This window comes from Anopheles aquasalis, chromosome 2 (assembly GCF_943734665.1).
Source record: "Anopheles aquasalis chromosome 2, idAnoAquaMG_Q_19, whole genome shotgun sequence".
NCBI classification, from domain to species: Eukaryota; Metazoa; Arthropoda; class Insecta; order Diptera; family Culicidae; genus Anopheles; species Anopheles aquasalis.
This window is the reverse complement of record NC_064877.1, coordinates 71,198,147-71,215,646: the sequence shown is the minus strand read 5'-3', so window position 1 is coordinate 71,215,646 and position 17,500 is coordinate 71,198,147. Positions and strand designations below refer to the sequence as shown.

General features: G+C 50.8%; 1 protein-coding gene across 1 annotated transcript in view; it reads right to left on the bottom strand.

Moving 5' to 3' along the window:
- Positions 1–17,500, bottom strand: part of LOC126576951 (uncharacterized) — a 59,189-nt gene that overhangs the window by 10,712 nt on the left and 30,977 nt on the right. The window contains exons 3-8 of the mRNA XM_050238274.1: positions 7,282–7,393; positions 7,092–7,189; positions 1,476–1,596; positions 1,316–1,381; positions 1,129–1,213; positions 218–303 (exon numbers count right to left, since the gene is read on the bottom strand). Coding sequence (XP_050094231.1) covers positions 218–303; positions 1,129–1,213; positions 1,316–1,381; positions 1,476–1,596; positions 7,092–7,189; positions 7,282–7,393 — 568 coding nt within the window. The remainder of the gene's footprint in view (positions 1–217; positions 304–1,128; positions 1,214–1,315; positions 1,382–1,475; positions 1,597–7,091; positions 7,190–7,281; positions 7,394–17,500) is intronic.

The window sequence follows — 17,500 nt, the reverse complement described above, 5'->3', positions numbered from 1 at the left end:
GCTATAAATTACAACTCCCGGCGCTGTCCATTGATTCAGGTTATGATATTTACACCTTCACCATCCCGTGGACCCTCTTGTACTCCTTTTCTCGTTCCTAGGGGTGCCGGTACCGGTGGACAAAGTTTGACGCGGTACGGCATAAATCAATTGAAGCAACCCGTATGACGTAGCTGGGCGGGTACGACTCCCGCTGTCACAGCTCGCAGACACTAACCTGTTCCTCGGAGAATCGCATTCCATTTTCCTCCATGCAGGCGCGCATGACATGCTGGAGCTCGCGGTGTTGAATCAACCCGTCACCTGGAGTTCGGCGCGTGTACAGCGGCATGTGTCCAGTCCATCCGTCCGTTCGTTCCGAGTTCCGTGCCGCACATTTCCCGGACCATGGCGATATGGAGGAGTAGAGATTGAAGAGCAGAATGAGAAAAAGTTTGCTGTAATGGGGAGGCCGGTGTGCTTGCTTGGTGTTGAGTTGGTGTCCTGTGGTTTTTTTGGGGAGCCAGTTCTTCGTCGTCCTGGTAGGTAACCCACTTTCCGGGTCCCTGGCACACGTCCCTAAGTAGCACCTTTCATTTCACTAGAGAAAGAAGCTCAATGTCGTGTTCAGTGAATTGTGATTGAAGTCCATTGTGCGGTCGCACGCAATAGAAGCGGAAGCACGGAAGCTCGCATGTGTGCGGTTTTTGTGGCCAAGGGTGTCTCACGGCCACCTTTCGGACTTAAATCCTACCCAACAAAAGCTTTTGAGCGTTTGTGCTGGCGTGTCTGCGTGTGGCTTCGCGGGTTCCCCGGACCGAATTGGTCCAGTTTCGTGGGAAACGTTGTCGTCGTCGTCGTTGTCGTCGCTTTCAGGGTCAATGGGGTGTTTCGGTGGCCGTATAGACCCAGAGACCCAGAAATGATACGGTTAACCATTAATTGTTTTCCCCCGTGGCCAGTTCTGTCACTTAATGGTTTCCGGTTCCGTGAGCGCGTCGATCGTCGGTTGGCAAAAGGGAAGTCGCCGGAGTCTGAGTCGTCGTCATCGTGTCGCCGAGATCGTCAATGTTCCCGCCACGTTTCCGCGGGGGGCGCTCCAAATATTGGGGTGCATAAGTGTATCAAACTGAATGATGTTTCCTGTACCGTCCAGATCGTACACCTTGAAGAGGAATTTAATTTTGTCCTCTGGCGATTGGCCGGCGAACTGGTGGATGGCATCGATGAATTCCTACAATCAGAGAGAGTGAGAGGGAGAAGGAGAGAGTGGAAAGGGCCCCGAGGGGATTAAAATCGAATACGACGATCGAAAGGCCAAACTGCAACGACTCACCTGCAGCGAGATGGATCCCGAGTTGTCCTTGTCGAATATTTGGAACACACGCTCGGTGAAGAAGGGCTGTGAAGGAGAAGCAGAAGAGGAAGAAGGAGTGCAGTTCCGTACCCTCTAATTGACCACCGGTTACGCGCGGTTTGCTGCTGCTGCTACTCACGTTCTTCGAGGTAACAATTTTCTTGAACTCCTCCCGGCGAATCTCCTTCTCGTTGCCGACAGTTTTGATGAACAGTTGCTCCAGCCGCTCGAGGGACGACTTGTCGAAGCCGGTCCGGGGTCTTGGGGGAAAGGGATACAATCAGAGAATCAAAAAGGGAACGGAAGGAAATTACTATGCATTCGGTTGCACTCGATTGGTTGCACCGTGAATAAAACGATCGCTCGACCGCACAGTAGCAAAGGTACGACCAGGGTATCTTCATTTTAAGTACATCGTTTCGCACATCGTGTGAAAGGTTCGCGTGAGGACTTGGCAGGCTTCTAGAACTGCACGACTCCTTGGCATTACGATGCTGATGCCCATGATCCGGAATCTCAGTGCTCGGTGTCGTCATAAAAAAACATTCAACCAACGAGTTTCTATTGTGAACTGGTGGCCCCTATGGCCGAATTGGGTAGAAGCGGTCCCACGTGTCTATCTACGCCGCTTCTCAAAAGCCTCAAAAGGTTAACCGTGCCAATTTTGGTAATCCCGATGCGCGTGGCTTTCCAGTGGCGCCTCAGATGCGTCCATTAGTGCCTCCAGCTCTAGCGCGCCATTTTCTTTGCTTAATCGTCTCGGCCAACACGGTACATCAATCTGAAGACAACACCGTCGACGACAGACGACGTAAACCCTGTTTATCCTTTCAGTGTTTTTTTAAGGGCGAAGGCCCAGGAAGACGTCGCGACCATTTATGTATTCACAGAGCCGACCAAGCCATTACAGAGACGCAGACAACGCTTTGCGTATTGAGCTATCCCAATCAATCAACCTTATGAATGAATGTGAAAAATGGTTTCTCGCGAGCTCGCGAAAGAAACCTAATTTTTCTGCTGCTGCTGCTGCTGCTGCTCCGAAAACCGAGTCATTCGCCATTGTTGACGCGCACTCACCACAATGTTTCAATTTACCCTTTCAAGCGGAGGCGCACCTCTCTTCATGGGTCCACTTAACACGACCATTGTGTGTCCTCTGACTGTGGCATCGATACCAAGGGGCGGCAGTGACGTTCGTTGTCCACGCGGCCACTTCTCCACGCCGTGGAGCTAATAATCGATCAATCAGCAGTCGATCAGCGTCAGCGGGCATGGTTTGGTTTGCTGGAGCGAGCCGATGGCTTGTTGTTGGGTCTAATTGGCTTTCTTCGCCTGTGCAACAGATAACGCAAAGCTCCGAAAAACAAAGGAAACCACCGGCGGACTGGTGGGAACGGAGGAGAGTGAACGGTGACACACGGCACACTCTCGGACGGGCCCTTTCCATGGGAAACGAAGGTCCTACTGTGCCCTGCGGCACTATTGAGCTGCTGCTGGTGCGTGGACATTGTGTTTACATGAGTCGTCAATTTGCTGCAGTCCGAGTCCGTTCGAGTGGACAGCGCGAGCAGCAGGCAGTGGCCATGAGGGCACCATCTTAGCGACGTCAAGAAGGTGTCAGCTTGCATGCTGTCGAGTGGAAGCCCCCGCGGGAATGCGCACAAGTGCGTTTGGACCTCCAACGGTGAGGAGCGGATGTCAAGTGTGGTGTACTGTTATGCTTCGGTGTTCCATGGTTCCAGTCGAGATCCACTTCGACGAGCAGGAGTAACGTTCCTGTGTTCCTGCGGATTCAATGACAAATCGCTCCACATCGCGGCACCTGGAACCAGAGCTGGCCTCTGGACTGAGCACCGGTAAGACACTCTGGCTACGGCGACGAGCTCGCCATTCATTATGGTGGTCCGTGGCGCATCCGGCGTTCCCTTCTCGGCCCATAAATCTTGATTAACCGTATAAGGCCGTTCGCGATCATTCACAGCCACGGCGGGGGAAAACGAAGAGACGAGCTGGTAGTCGCTTAGGACGCTCGAAGTGTCCGCTTTAGGCGTTTCGCTCATCGATCTCAAGGCTGCAAGGTGACAGCAGGAAGATTCACGGACCACGATACTCTCGGTGTGTGCTGCTGCTGCTGCTGCTGCTGCTTCATAAATCAGATGGATCGGTAGCTACTGCGGTCCGACACGGGTTCGACAGCGATTGGGCATAGGGCAGAGGGTGCCACGCGAGGTGTCCGGTATGCGGGATCGATTTATCACAAACGTTCTATTGTTCCAGCTTACCGTAGCCGTTAGCGCGACGCATCCAGATGTGCCAAACGGTGCGTCGGATTTGGAACAATATTTTACCACCACCACGATATCGCGCGATCGACTGTTTGGATCTTCGGGTGGACCGAAGTGAACGGTCGAGCTTTTGTGAATCAAACACTCCCTGATACTCGTCTCCTTTCGCTGGTGGAATGATCAATGAATGGTGGAAGTTCCAGCAAGGGAAGGGTGGTCCATTCATTGTCACTTCACGTGCTCTGGAGTCGTCGTCGTGTTCGTCGTCGTGACTTGACTATCATTGAATGCCGGTGGGGAGTTCCTAGCGATCGTGACACCGTCGACGTGATGAGGGGGAAAGGGGGTGGTACAGGAAACGGCCACCTATCCTACCTCAGCAGCCGGGCTCGTGCTGTGCGCGATAGATTCCATGCGACTCCCTGAAGCCATTCGAATGATCAAGCAGGAAAGCACGATCGATCAGCCGCCTCGTGCCGTGGGATGGCTCTTGTCGTAGATAAACAAACACACTGACCTGGTACTTTGTTTGGCACTTTTAGGGGTGGGACGAGGGTTGGCAATGGAATTCGCAGTTCTTCAAAATTGGTCACGATCATCTCGCGTGGCAGTGCCATTCGTCGTCGTCGTCGTCGAGACCAAACCAACGATCGTTGACCTGATCCGTTCAAGTGTTTGTTTCCATTTCAGAGCCAACCAACCGTCCTGGAACACTAGACACCATCTTTTCGCAGCAGCAAAACGGCACGCGAACGGTCAATATATCAAACCGTGATGGACAGCACCGATACAGGGAGCCGGGAGCGTCCGACCAGATCTGGTGTGCATCAAGGCAGACTGAAAAGTGGTAGCTCACAAACCGATTCCAAAGCTGCGTACCGTAGCCGAACGGAACATGGACGCAACAGATATTAATTATTTATTGTAATCGACTGAAACGGGGCGAAAGGTAGCACCGGCAATCGTGCCGCGCCGCACCAGAACACGGGGTGCAAACAGCAATAAATGTATTTAATGCGAATGAATCACGCAGACTGCAACTGCACGTCCGTCCTGTGGCTCCTAGATGCTCCACTAGGCCCTAGGCTACTTCACAGGGGCAGCGCAGGCCCTCTGTTCACTGCGAGCAGAAATTACGACCTGACGGTTCCCATTATACGGGTTCACGCGCCCCGCGTATCGATGATTCATTTACTCGCCTCTTTCCGGTCCCCTGGGAGGCTGATCGGAGGCCGGGACTCCCGGATTCGAATTCAACGAATTCACCCAACGGACTCTTTGTCGATCTGTTCGCGGTTCGTTCGTAGCGGGTTTTTTTGTGGCGCATAAATTATGCGCAACTCACCACACCACACGTGCACTCTCACATGTGTTGCAATCATTTCAACGGTTCCATCCTCTATCCTAGCTCTACGATGATGAGCCGAGGCAAGGAGTCGCGGTGTTTCTAATATACTTGTTAACATTCAACCAGCGAACTGTGGCTGCAATCGATAAATCATGCACCGCGGAACGATTTATCAATACGCAAAGAGTCCAGAGCCCAGGGACTTTGGGCACACGGATTTCAACGGACCGGCGGGAATGGGGAATAGATAGCTGCGGGAGAGACTTCGCCAACGATACGAAACCTACGCCACGCGAGAGCAAAATATCGATCAGCTGCTGATTAGCGGCAGCATTCGCAGCGCCAGCATTCCAGCTACCCGTTCCCGTTTATTTTATTACTTTCGCGACATAATTTATGGAGCCCGCGTGAGCCGGTTGCCGGTTGGTATGGTGCTGCTGTTGCTGCTGCGCCGCGAGCACAGGAATCGACGACACTGCCGGATGATTTACGATCGTCAATCGGCAAAGTGCGTTCATTTGCGTTAAGCTCCCCTAGGTCCTTCTTCCTTCCTTCCCTCCCTTTCCCCACATGGAACTCCAGAATGGCCATTCCGTTTCATCGGCTTTTTGTGGCTCACGCTCGCGTCGAAAGCCAGTCTGAATGGTGCTGGTGTGGTTTAGTGCTCGCGTCCAAACAACGTGCCGCACATGCCTTAGCGCACCTTTGCCGCGGTTTGATAAAGATCGCAGAACACGCGACGGACGGGATCGCGGATCATTCCGAAGGGACCAGGGGATCTTCCGGGATGGTTGCCCTCATATGGGCCATTTGATTGGACCTGTCCCGGTGATGCTCGGTCGCCTGCACCCTTCGGTTGGACGTTACCGTCCTGTAAAGGTGAATGGATTGCGTTGCAGGTTGACTTGACAGCCTCGCAGCCGACGCAACGGTTAATTTATGCAGCGTAATAACAAGGGGCTACCGCTTTTGGTCGTAGCCAACAAATCCCGGTTCTTGTGCCGTCATTTTGTTGCGTTCTAGATCAGATCACTAGCCACTCTTCGATCGATACAGCAGCGGAGATGCTATCGATCGTGGCAGACGAGTTCAGATTGGCATCTGTCAGTGGTCTCTCGCCAGCTCGCAACAACTAACATACATTGAAGTGACGTAGCTCGACACTTTTGTTTGACCAGAGACCAGAGTGATCCATAGTAGCTACTTCCATGATGACACCTGGAAGCGGACTGAAAGCAAACGAAGATGAGGCAAAGATGCCAAACATGGCGAAACCATGACGGGAAAAGCTTCTGCTACTAGCCTTTTTTCCCGCTTAATGATCCACTGCGAACGGCACGTCACTCGCGGCCACGAAGCCTTTCAACGCCGGAAGGGACCATCACGCAACAGCTGCTGGCGTGGTTGACAGATAGAGCGATCATGCGAGCGCGGTACCAAATGTTGGTAGATTGGCGAGCACAAGAAAAGGTGGAAAACGTCCAATATATCCATCGGCACCACGGTGATGGTGCCGAAGGGCTTCGTGGGCCACGTCAATCCACGGCGCGACGCTCACTCACTGCTTCACTCAGCCTCAAGTGTCCGCGCGTTCGGTTGACCGATTAAGATCTAGCCACTTTGGTTTGTGTCTGTTTTTGCGGCCCGTTCGTCTGCAATCCACTTGCAGACCGTCGCCACATTTCACCGAATGAGTTCTCGTCTTGCCACAGGGCACTGGACGGCAGGGTAGACGGCTCTGGCCGGAGCTGCTTCCATTCCCGAGCGGACCATTTTTGCGATTTCTGCGCCACCGCGGCAGGTGGCCCAGCTCGACCACCGCGGCAGACCGCGACCGGCCGATATGTGTCGTCCGCATTAGGGAAAAACTAATCATGGTGTCGCGATTGAAATTGAACAACTTTTCACTCCGTCACCGCCACGGGGGCCCTGCAAGTGCTCCGGCCGTCCGTCCGTTCGTCTATCCGTCCACGGAAGTGTCGAACGGTATAATGGATTTAATTATCGGTTTCTGTTGTACAGCTAGCGCTCGAAACTGATTGGCCACGGTGGCCACGGTGGCCACGGTGGTAGGCCATGTTTAATTAGCTGTCTGATGATGAGCCGCGTCGCGACGACTTACCGGGAGTTGGTGAGGTTCGAGATGAACTCCATGATTTGATTGGTCGATATCTGATTGGTGGAATCGACGTCGATTAATCGATAGAGCTTATCGAGAATCTGCAAATAAAAACCAGGCCAGGGGGTGGGAAGGAAATGGATGAGTTGCAGAGATCGGAGCGGTCGCCAAGTGTCGTCCGGCGTACACTTACCCCTTTGGCGTGCCATATTTGGCAGAACTTGTCGTAGGTCACCGTTCCGTCGCCGCACAGGACGTACGCGACCGATTCCAGCTGCTCGGCGAAGTCAATTTGCTTCTCGTCACTGTCGGAATGAAGATATGCGGGAGAAAAGGGGTTTGGAGAACGTTAATGTCGCGCGGCCAATTGGGTATGATTTGAGAGATGAATTCTTTCTCTTCGTTATATTATTGGAGTATTGGAGAAGTACTGTTTATGAGTATTTGTTACAAAATAATGTTTTTTTGACGCAGAATGAAGTTTTTTATGATTCCATGTTTCCAGGAATATCAACATTTTGGGGAAGGGTTTTTCATACCGGTGGTATTTATAGTTTTTTTTTTTAACATATATAAGGACGGACGGCCGGTGGTATTTATAGTTGATGTTGCATTTTCAATTAATGTTGATGTTCTTCAACAGTACTCGATCGAAGATTTCAAATGTCATTTGTTGTATCGTAATGATGATGATCTTATGATATAATATGGCATCATCGTATCCAGAGACTGATCCCTGATTTATGATAATGCTTTAAAAATCAAAAAGAATGCAAAAGTCGTAACCCTTAGACTTACTGTGTCTTTAAAAACCGGATTGGAGATGGGAGCCACTGAAAAAGTTTCATAATTTGCTCAAAAGGCTCTACCAAGCAATTTTGTAATGGTTCTACCCCTTCAGTCCCTAAAAGCAACTCTTCTATTGGTCCTGCAAGTACAATTCGTGATCCACTGGCTGCCAAACCAGCTACGAACGAAGGTTTCGTGTTTGACAGCACTTGCGACAGCCAGTACAGTCTGCGATCTCGAGGATGGTTCCGTTACAAGCAGCTCCCGAGCGTCGGAGATGATCGGAAATCGTGGCTCGCCGATCACTTAGCCCGCGGTCCACGGTCGATTATTTGCCGATCGAATAGAGCATCGGCGGCACACGTAACTGGCGCTCCCCTCCCCAAGGGGGAATAGACACAGGATGATGGCCTTATAATTATCCGACCCTTAATGGCAATCCAATTAAAAGTCGTTGTCACTGCTGCCGCGCTGCCTGGCCAGTGCACGGTGTCATGCGGAGGCTTCGCGATAGAGAGATGCGTGAGAGGATGTGAACCCCAGGTGGGTGTCCGTATGGTGTGAACCGTATGCCGACGATCGACAACGACGGCAGACGGATAATTGATCCACATTCTTCGCCGATCCGAAGGATATTTTCCGCATTTCGCATTCCCTCGCTGTGAAATCAATTTCTGCTCCTCGGTCGCGTATTTGTGTGCGTTTGTGTGTATGTGTGCTGACCAGCATAATCTCAGCGGCGTCACTGCGTGATTTGCTTAATTGGAGCCTTTTTGGTGACATTGTGGACGTGAGAAAAGAGGGAAAACAATTAATTCCCATGCTAATTAAGTGATTCTGGAGCGAACACCAGCTCCAGAGCTGTGTCTCCAGCGCGTTTGTGTGGGTTGTGGGCACCTCGATTTCGCGGATCTCACCGCCCAATGGTCCGATTCAGTCCCACACTTGAGGGGGGGTCCGCGAACACCGCAAAACGAGCGTTTCGCGCGCGCTCGATCGTGATCGTGCGATTTCAAACTTTTGGCCATGATGGTTCATAATTTTGCGCATTAAGTCGAGGCTTATGACACACAAGCACAACCACACACACACAGCTCGGTGTGGCCGCTTGGCCGAAAACAGCGAAATGGCAAAAAGAACTCAATTTTCGGCCACCTTGCCGCGTTGGCCGCGTCATGGTCCGATCGGCGGTACCGATCGACGTAAAGATTAACACATTATTGGAGGTGGAGGTCTAAAGGTGTGGCCGGCCGTGCCAAGCGACCGGACCAACCGTATAACCGATCCGATCACAAATCGTTCTGCTTAAAATGCACTTCAGGTATTTTGTTAAAGAGAGAGGCAGAGACAGTTGACAATGCGAACAAAGTGCATCGATTAGTCGCCACGGCACATCCGCCATGGGTGGGAAATTGAGTCATTTTGGGTGTTCGATCCGATCAAACCGATCCATAATTGGGAGGTGGGCTGGCACTTGAGTTCGTTCAGTGAGTCAGCTTGGAGCTTGACCATCACCAACAGCGCAGATCATCTCACCTTGACCTGACCATGGGACTGGCCATCCGATTATCTTACGGACGTCCCTGGAATCGGACTATCTAATCGGATTTTAAATCATGATGCCCTCTCATTTTGTACCCCGATCAGCATCATTGTCGAGGTGCCATTTTTCATCGGCATCAATCTGTGGCCCCATGCAAGTCCACACCACCGCACGGTAGCCAAGACCACCCAAAGGAGCGGCCTCCGATAAGACGACTAATGAGCCGGTCGTTTGTTCGAGAACGTAAATGGTCAACCGCACATATGGACTATCGAATCGCAATTTTCCGCACCTCGAACGGACGGCCCGGGTCCGTGGGGTTCCGTGGGGTCTGGGAACCATAAATGGGGAACAGCCTGGGAATGGGGAGCTCCAAATTGCCGACACACCATCATCACTACATCACACTGCCCCTTTACCGATGCCATAATGCGTCAAATCGCGAGTCACCGGTGTGCGAACATTCCAGCAGCAGCAGCAGCCAGAGTCTGGCCCAGATCGGTCGGCCGGAACGTGCGCCACCACCGACGACGTCGCCATCGCCGTCGTCACTTATTAATTCAAATATAAAAGGTGTTAAATAGAAGTAATTGATTTAAAGAATCGAAAACAAGGAATGGAAACACACACGAAGCGAGAGCTCGTTAGTTTTCCACATATATAGAGCCAGATCCGAGCCCCAGCGTGCGTGCGTGCTGCCTTCCCAGGCTCAAGTTTGCTCAAGATTGCGGGGAGAGCGAGAGTCAAGCCCTCGACTGCAAAGGCTGGCTGCAACTAGTCACCGTCACCGTGCTCGTCGTCGTAACCGGCCGTGACGATTAGTTTTATTGCTGCAGCAGCTGGTGCTGCTGCACATGGCCCTTGGGTTGGTGACGATAATTAACGTCTGGTGGTGGTCAGCTCCAGTGCAAGTCCGTGTTCCAGCCATCCATCCATCCATCCGTCGGAGTGCGCTGACCATCATTATCATAATCAGAACAGGATGCTGCTGTTGCTGCTGCTGCTGCTGAGACTACCGTTCACCGTGTTGAACATCATCTGCGTGGCTAACGAACAGTTTGCGGTCGCCGGAAGGATGGTCACTCGGTGGCGACATTCCAGTGCTAGCGATCCTCGCACGGCGGAAAGCACGCGGGTACGGAATGCATTTACATTCAGAAAACGCGCTCGCACATCAGCATCGGATTTTGGTGCTACCGGGGTGGCGAGCCGCAATGAATGAACAACCGGCAAGCGAGGCAAGCGCGAGCGATCCGCGATCGCGATAACGTGAGAGCAATGTTAAGGAACGGGAATGGAATTCCTCGTCGTTTTTTTTTTCCTTTTGCTTTTCCCCTTTTGCTTCATCTCGAAACAGAGACACCACGGACGGTGAGGTCCATCGATGTTGTTTGGTTTGCGGCGGAAAGGTGGCACCTTGGAGCTGTTGGGCAGTTTATGAGACGTGATTATGAGTAATGGTTGAGCATTTCGTGGTGGTGCCTGGCCTGCTCGTGGTGTCCGGTCCGGTGGTCCGATGCGTGAGCCATCAGTAAAAAGGGAGCGAAAGGGACCTCCGAGTCAGAGGCGGAGGGACAGATCGATCGCTGAAGTGCTGAAATCGAAACCAAACCATTTCCGGACTCCGCGTTCGTGTTCGGTTCGCGCTAATGTGAACATAACTTTTGTCGCATGCGCGCCCATTTTGGACACGGGGATGTTGCGGGTCCGTTGCGCTCCGTTGATGATTGCCAATCCATGATGATTGCAAAATCCATAAGAACCATTGACACCACGAATCTCCCAGTAACCACGAAAACAGGGTGCGAACGATCGGTGACAACGGTGAGACGACACAATAAGGATTGCAGTATCTGTTAACAAGACACGAGAGGGCGAGAGGGGGAGAGGTACTTCGAACGTATCGAGTTTCCAATAATTAACGCACTCCATTAAGAGAGCTGGTGGTCGATCGTGGGATGTCGAGCGACGAACCGCGGGCCAGTGGGTGTTCTGGGGCTCTCCATCTTCTTTTTGTTTTGCTTTTTTTCCCCATTTGCTTGGTCAGTCAATTACATGAGCACGGTTTTGTTGTTTTGCACCCTCTGTTCTGTCTCTCTGTCGATTGCAAGATGCTGTCCGCTGATCCATTTTTAATCAACGAGGTACAACATTTTTGCATTCCGTTGTGCACACCCGGAATAGGGGGAGCGGGGGCGCTATGGACGAATTTTAATTGATGAACAACTGAAACGTTAATGATTTTATGCTTACACCTTCCTCGGTCTCGAGCGCTCGCAACTCCCTCGGGAGCGTGACCATTTTGGTGTCATGGTGCTTGTCCGGAACGTGTCTGGTAGACTTCTTGTACAGGAGAAAAAAAACGGGGAGAAACCACGTTGTGTTGCGAACTACATTTCGGTGTGGAGCATAATGATGCAAAAAATACTGGCTTTTGGGAGATATTCGGGAAGGTGTTTGGAATGAACGAGGCACGAGGAGGCTAGTGGAGAAGTTTGCCTGCCCAGTGGTGCCCAGTGTTACAATGTCAATAGACTGGTTGGGTATATTGCTTTCGTGATAAAAAAATCGACACCGAAAAGTGATCGCGTATAGCAATCCATCATAATACAATGTTGTGGATGCTGCTGGTTCTTTTTGGAGAATTTATGCTCTACATCATTCGGAATGTGTAGCAATCTAGTTCTTCATAAATAAAACTATTATAAATCTTTCATAAAGAATAAGTTTTTGCGTTCTTTAGGTTTTGGTTTTCTCAGTTTTAAAATATGCAATATCGTTTTGGTTCTTGGGAAGGCAAAAACACGTTAAAACACTCTAAATTTCTTTGCTAAGGAATAGCTACATAGTGGAAATGGTAACGGTTCTTCGACTATCTATTTCGTAAAAGATCATGATTGAACATGCAAATATTTAACAGAAAACCAGCTTTCACTTGTTGTAAACAGTAAGTATTGAAGTAAGTATAGAAAAATTACAATCATATTTATATTATTTCACTGAGAACAAGCTCTGAACAAGTATTGATTCTAGATTCTTCACATCAATTATAGCATGACCAGCGCTGTTGTTTCAAATAAAGAAAATTCGTTAGGTGGGAGCAGTTGATAAGTAAATAATATCAAACAAGTATTACCAGTGTTTATATTAATAAAACAACTGAGCAGACAAATGGTGATGGTGTGATCGCTATCAATATCAGTTGAACGATGCGACAATCTGCACCCAACCGTGGTTCCAAAGATAAAAGCGCAGCAACCCATCTATCTTTGCACCTCTTGCGCAAGAAACATGAGGAACTATTCAGGCCAAAGGCCATTGGGTTGTCGTCACAATCTGTTACACAAACCGGTGACACACCCTTCGGTCGCACCGCCGAAAAGGATCGAATTGCAAATCTCCATCTCCGCGCTCTGGAGTGCCGGGACGAGCATGGACAGCGCATGCGCATTGCGTGTAGCGGACATCAAAAAGGCGGTCAAAACGCACGATAAACCGTCAACCGATGGGCGGGCGGCACGGAACTCCTAAGGGGACCATAAATTTGATCCATCTCGTCCCGACCCCTGGAAGTGGGGCTCACTGAGCTTTCGCTTATCGTTAGTTTCCCGTTTGGGGCGCGAGCGCGCGCGCACAGACCCAAGATCGCAATCGTCAGCGTAGAAATGTATCAATTTTCGTCCAGCACCAGCAGCCAGCGTGCAGCTCGCACCAAGCGAAAGGTGCCTTTAAGGCCGATGAAAGGTAAACGGCGGCTGGCCAGAGTGCTCTCGGAGACCGTTTTCGCGGCCTTGTTGTTGTCGTCGTCAGCGGTGTCGATCGTCAACATCAGCGTCGTGAACGTCGTGATGTCTGGAGCCCCCTCCGAAAAAACAAAAAAGAAGAAAATAAACCTCGGAGCGGCAGCAGGTTGGAAAAATCCAAAACCAAAGTGAACCAGTTCTGCCATATTTGGCCCGGGAACCGTGAAGCTGTAAATGGATTTTTATAATAATTTAATTCAATTTAAGCTTTTCGTGGCCCGTGTTCCCGAGTCGGCCGCCGCGTTTTCATCATTTGCGCACTTCTTGGACTGTGGACCGTTGTTTTGCCGCACCGATCGAGTTGCTAGTTGGTGCGAAGCATCGCGTTGTGTGGACATGTGTGCCCGCCGATTGAAATTTGAGATGCCGGACCAAACAACCGAAAATTCAAATGCGGAAAGCTAGTGCGAGCGAAGGTTTTTGCGGTTTCGTTGGCCAGCTGTGCCGAGGGGAGGAGGTGCGAACACGTGCGACCATTCCGCGCGATTCCGCGGTGCAATGCGATGAGAGCCTGCGATGCGAAACCTTTTTTACGAGACGCTAGCAGATTTCGGGAGCACGATAAACGAATCGTGATCGACTTTGATCGACTAAATGACCTGAGGGGAGCACAGGGGCGGTATCGAACTGTTAAACATCTCAATACATGGAAATGCGCTCCGCATCGCTGCACGTTGCACGAACGCACGTTCGAACGTGTGCGCATTAAGCCGGCACAGAGACCAGTGCATTAATTAACGGGCAAATTTGGGGCTCATAAACCTGGACTCTGAACTGGCACTGGCCGCGCTTGCTGACTGACTGGCAGGTTGACATGCTGCTGGCGGCCGCCAGTGGAATATGAAATATAACGCCACCGGGCACGCTCAATTCGAAGGGCGATTCGGTTGGTGTGTTTATGGGGATACTGTTTTCATCTCGATCCAGCAGATCGAGCTTCTCCTGCTCCATGAAATGCAACGCAGCAGCATTAAGCCGGATCGGATAATGTTGTATCATTGTTTACGGACGGATATTGTGTACGGAGCGGCGACTGGCGACTATTATCTTTTGTACAAAAGTGAACACCAACAGCAGCGCCAACAGCAACCTGGGACGCATTGTTGTGGCCAAACCCAAATACGGGTTTCCGAAACGGATTGTGTTGATCCTGCGTCCTCTCGCTCTCTCTCGCGCTCTCTCTATCGGGGACAAAAGCCACACGCAGCACGCAGCACGCAAGCACGAATAAACGCTCGCGATCATCGGCATTAGATCGACAATCGATCAAAATAGGGCAACCATGCGTGGCCACGTATTGATCGCGCTCCGAGAGTCCACAGAGTATGTGTGGCCCCGCCAGCCAAGGCGCCCCAAGACCGTTTTCAACGGGTTTTTCCCACTGAATGGACCGGCACTCCCCTGCTGTGTGCCCCCGTTTCCCTCGCTGGCCATTAATCGTTCAATGGGTTTATGCTCCTGGCGTGAAGGCTCCAGGCCTGGTCGCCGCTCGTTTAAATGAATTATCAAAGCCCCCCTTTCCAGCGGGCACGCACTCCAGCGCATGTTGTCGCTTTGTGCATTTATTATTACCTCATCAACACCCGTCAGGGTTCACCCGTCTGTCGATTGGTTGGACCACGGGACGGTTCACCGGGGTGCCTCCTCCGTGGTGCGCAGGGCAAACAATTCCAAACTCAGCGAGCTGTCGCTCAGCGAGGGTGAGGGACTGCCGGTCGGTCGGCCCTTTGTCCGCCTGATCGGACACAGGGAACCCTTTTGCGCGCCCCATCATAAAGGTGTCGTCCGGACTTGTCGTCTTGACGTCCGGGAGGCAGCTACAAGACAGGCTAGCGGCTGCCACCGGCACTGCGCCAACGATTGAACGACGTCGACGTCCACGGGTGCTACCGGCCCAGCGGAAGGGGTAGCCGACTGGTGCTGTCTGTCTGGCGCGTTACGATCGATCGGCGATCGACGGCAGTGGATGGATTTATGGTGGCCGTGTACCGCGTGTTGCCTCTTGCGTATCACCTGCGTGCGGCTCTGTTGGCTTCGTTTCTTTGCGTTCCCTCGGGGGACCACCATCGCGTCGGAGTGACGTGGTCGAGGCTGACGATCGACAGCAAAAAAAAAAAAAAGAAAAAAACGGAGCGCAACGCTTCTGTGTGCTGCGACCTTATCAGCGTATGCGATCGGATCCAGAATGGAAATCATGCTGCTGGAGTGGTCGATCGATCGATCGATCGATTTCGCTTCTGTAGCCGCTACTGGTTGCCCAGGCCATCGGGTGCGGTTTACGCATCCGGCACCCGATCTGATTTGGTTTCATGTTCGATCTGTAATATCCGCATGATTTGTGTTTGGCGGGACGGGAGAGGACCGTGACCTGGTTCGGGAAAGTGGCGTAGCGTAAGATAGCGGCCGAGACGCTGCAGGTGGATGATCCGCTCGAAACTGGAACACACTGCCAGCGGGGTGGGGCGTGAGTGAGATTGCTCGGATCAGGTGTAACGGTAGAGGACGTCGAGGAGTTTTTTCTGAGGAGGTTCAATGTTATTTTTGAAGAAAGAATTCCAACCAAGGATTGCGATCTTCAAGAATTCTTTTAATGGATAATAATGGTAACGGATAATAGTAAACAGAGCAGATGTTGAATTTTAAGGATATTCGCATGAACATGAGTATACTTTACATTCACAATCTGATCCCGTATAGTAGATTCATTCTTCAGCAGAGGTTCTATTTCGAGCCTGGTTAATGTACTGTTTGTAGCAAATCCATAGCATAAGTTTATTCAATCCTTTTTGCAACAATTTGAAATTAATTTAGGTAATCAGCGTGAATAAGAACGACGTAAGCGATACTAACCAATGCGATGCTACTTCTTGTGTAGTTTTATGCAGCAATGATTCCAGAAAATACATCAGGGCGCTTGAAATCGTCTTTTAATGGGACCTAATTCGACTCTAACACGTAGGTAAATTGTGTAACGGATGTTCCTATCTGATTTACTTAATCATAGGCATTTTATTCCAAATGTCCGATAAATGAATTAGATATTGTACTTTTATTACAAGACCCTTCAAATTCTCTGCCTCATTAACAACATCTTTATAGTTCGATCTCCAGCGGAATTAAATCGAACCCCCTGCTCCAGTCGTTAATCGCATTTTATGCCAAAGAAATCCAAAGAATGATCAATCAGTGAAATCAATCGAACGAAGTGCAAGAGAGTGTTAAAGTGCTACCCTGTCCTAGTTTGGCTACTCATAACTTCGCCGTTTAATCAAACGACCACACAAAAGGGCTGCCGGATCGTTCATCGGCAATGAAACCCACCAGTCCAGGGCTCTTAAACGTTTCTTCAGTTTGCCCTTAACGCGATCGCTCCAGATTAACCGTTACATGATGCTGGCCGCCTACAAGTAACTTCTCGCTCTGTGCGCCACCCTGGGAGCGACATTAAAAATGACTGGATTTATTGTTTATCTTGTTTCAAATCCACCCTCGTGCCGTGCCGGTCTCACGCCTTAAACGATTACATGGTTGGTCAAAAAACAAAAAAAAAAGAAAAGAAAAACCTCGAGCGATCACGCGTACTAAATGGTTATAAATTGACATTTCAATAGATTGTAATTGTAGCATATTTATCAAACACACCCACCGCCCACCAGTACAGCGGGGTGGACAAGAGACTGTTTCCACCTACAACACTGTCGGTGGACCACGAAGCGACGAACTGGGAGATGGAGCGTAAATTGTTTCAGCTGCCTCGACTAGCCAGAGCTCGGTGACCAGATGGAGAGTTTTTATTTTGGTAAAGAGGAGTGCAATATCCTCTGCACTGTCCGGGTGGAGCGGCGCACCGGTGGTGAACATGGATTTACATTCATATTTTTCATGTCAAACGCGGTGCGCGACCAGAATGTGCGGGAGCCTCCCAAAATATCGCACTAATCGACCCTCGTGAGGTGATAAATCTTTCCGAGCGAAGGTGCCTGGACCTTGGAAGCTCGCTCGCCATGGATGCAGCCCAACGATGCAGCTGGGTCTAAAACGCCAGTCGACCGCAGAGTCGGCGGAGGGCCGATTGAAGGGCAAACGCACTGGAAACTGAGGCGAAACGGAACGAATCGGAGTCGGAATCGGACCAGTCGGGCCGGCGAGTATTAATCCTCCAGCTCGAAGAAAACATGAAACCGAAAACATCATCATAAATCATACGGCACACACCCTAACACCCGTGGTCACTCTCCTTTTCTCTCTCTTTCTCTTTCCTTTACGCGGCCACAGCA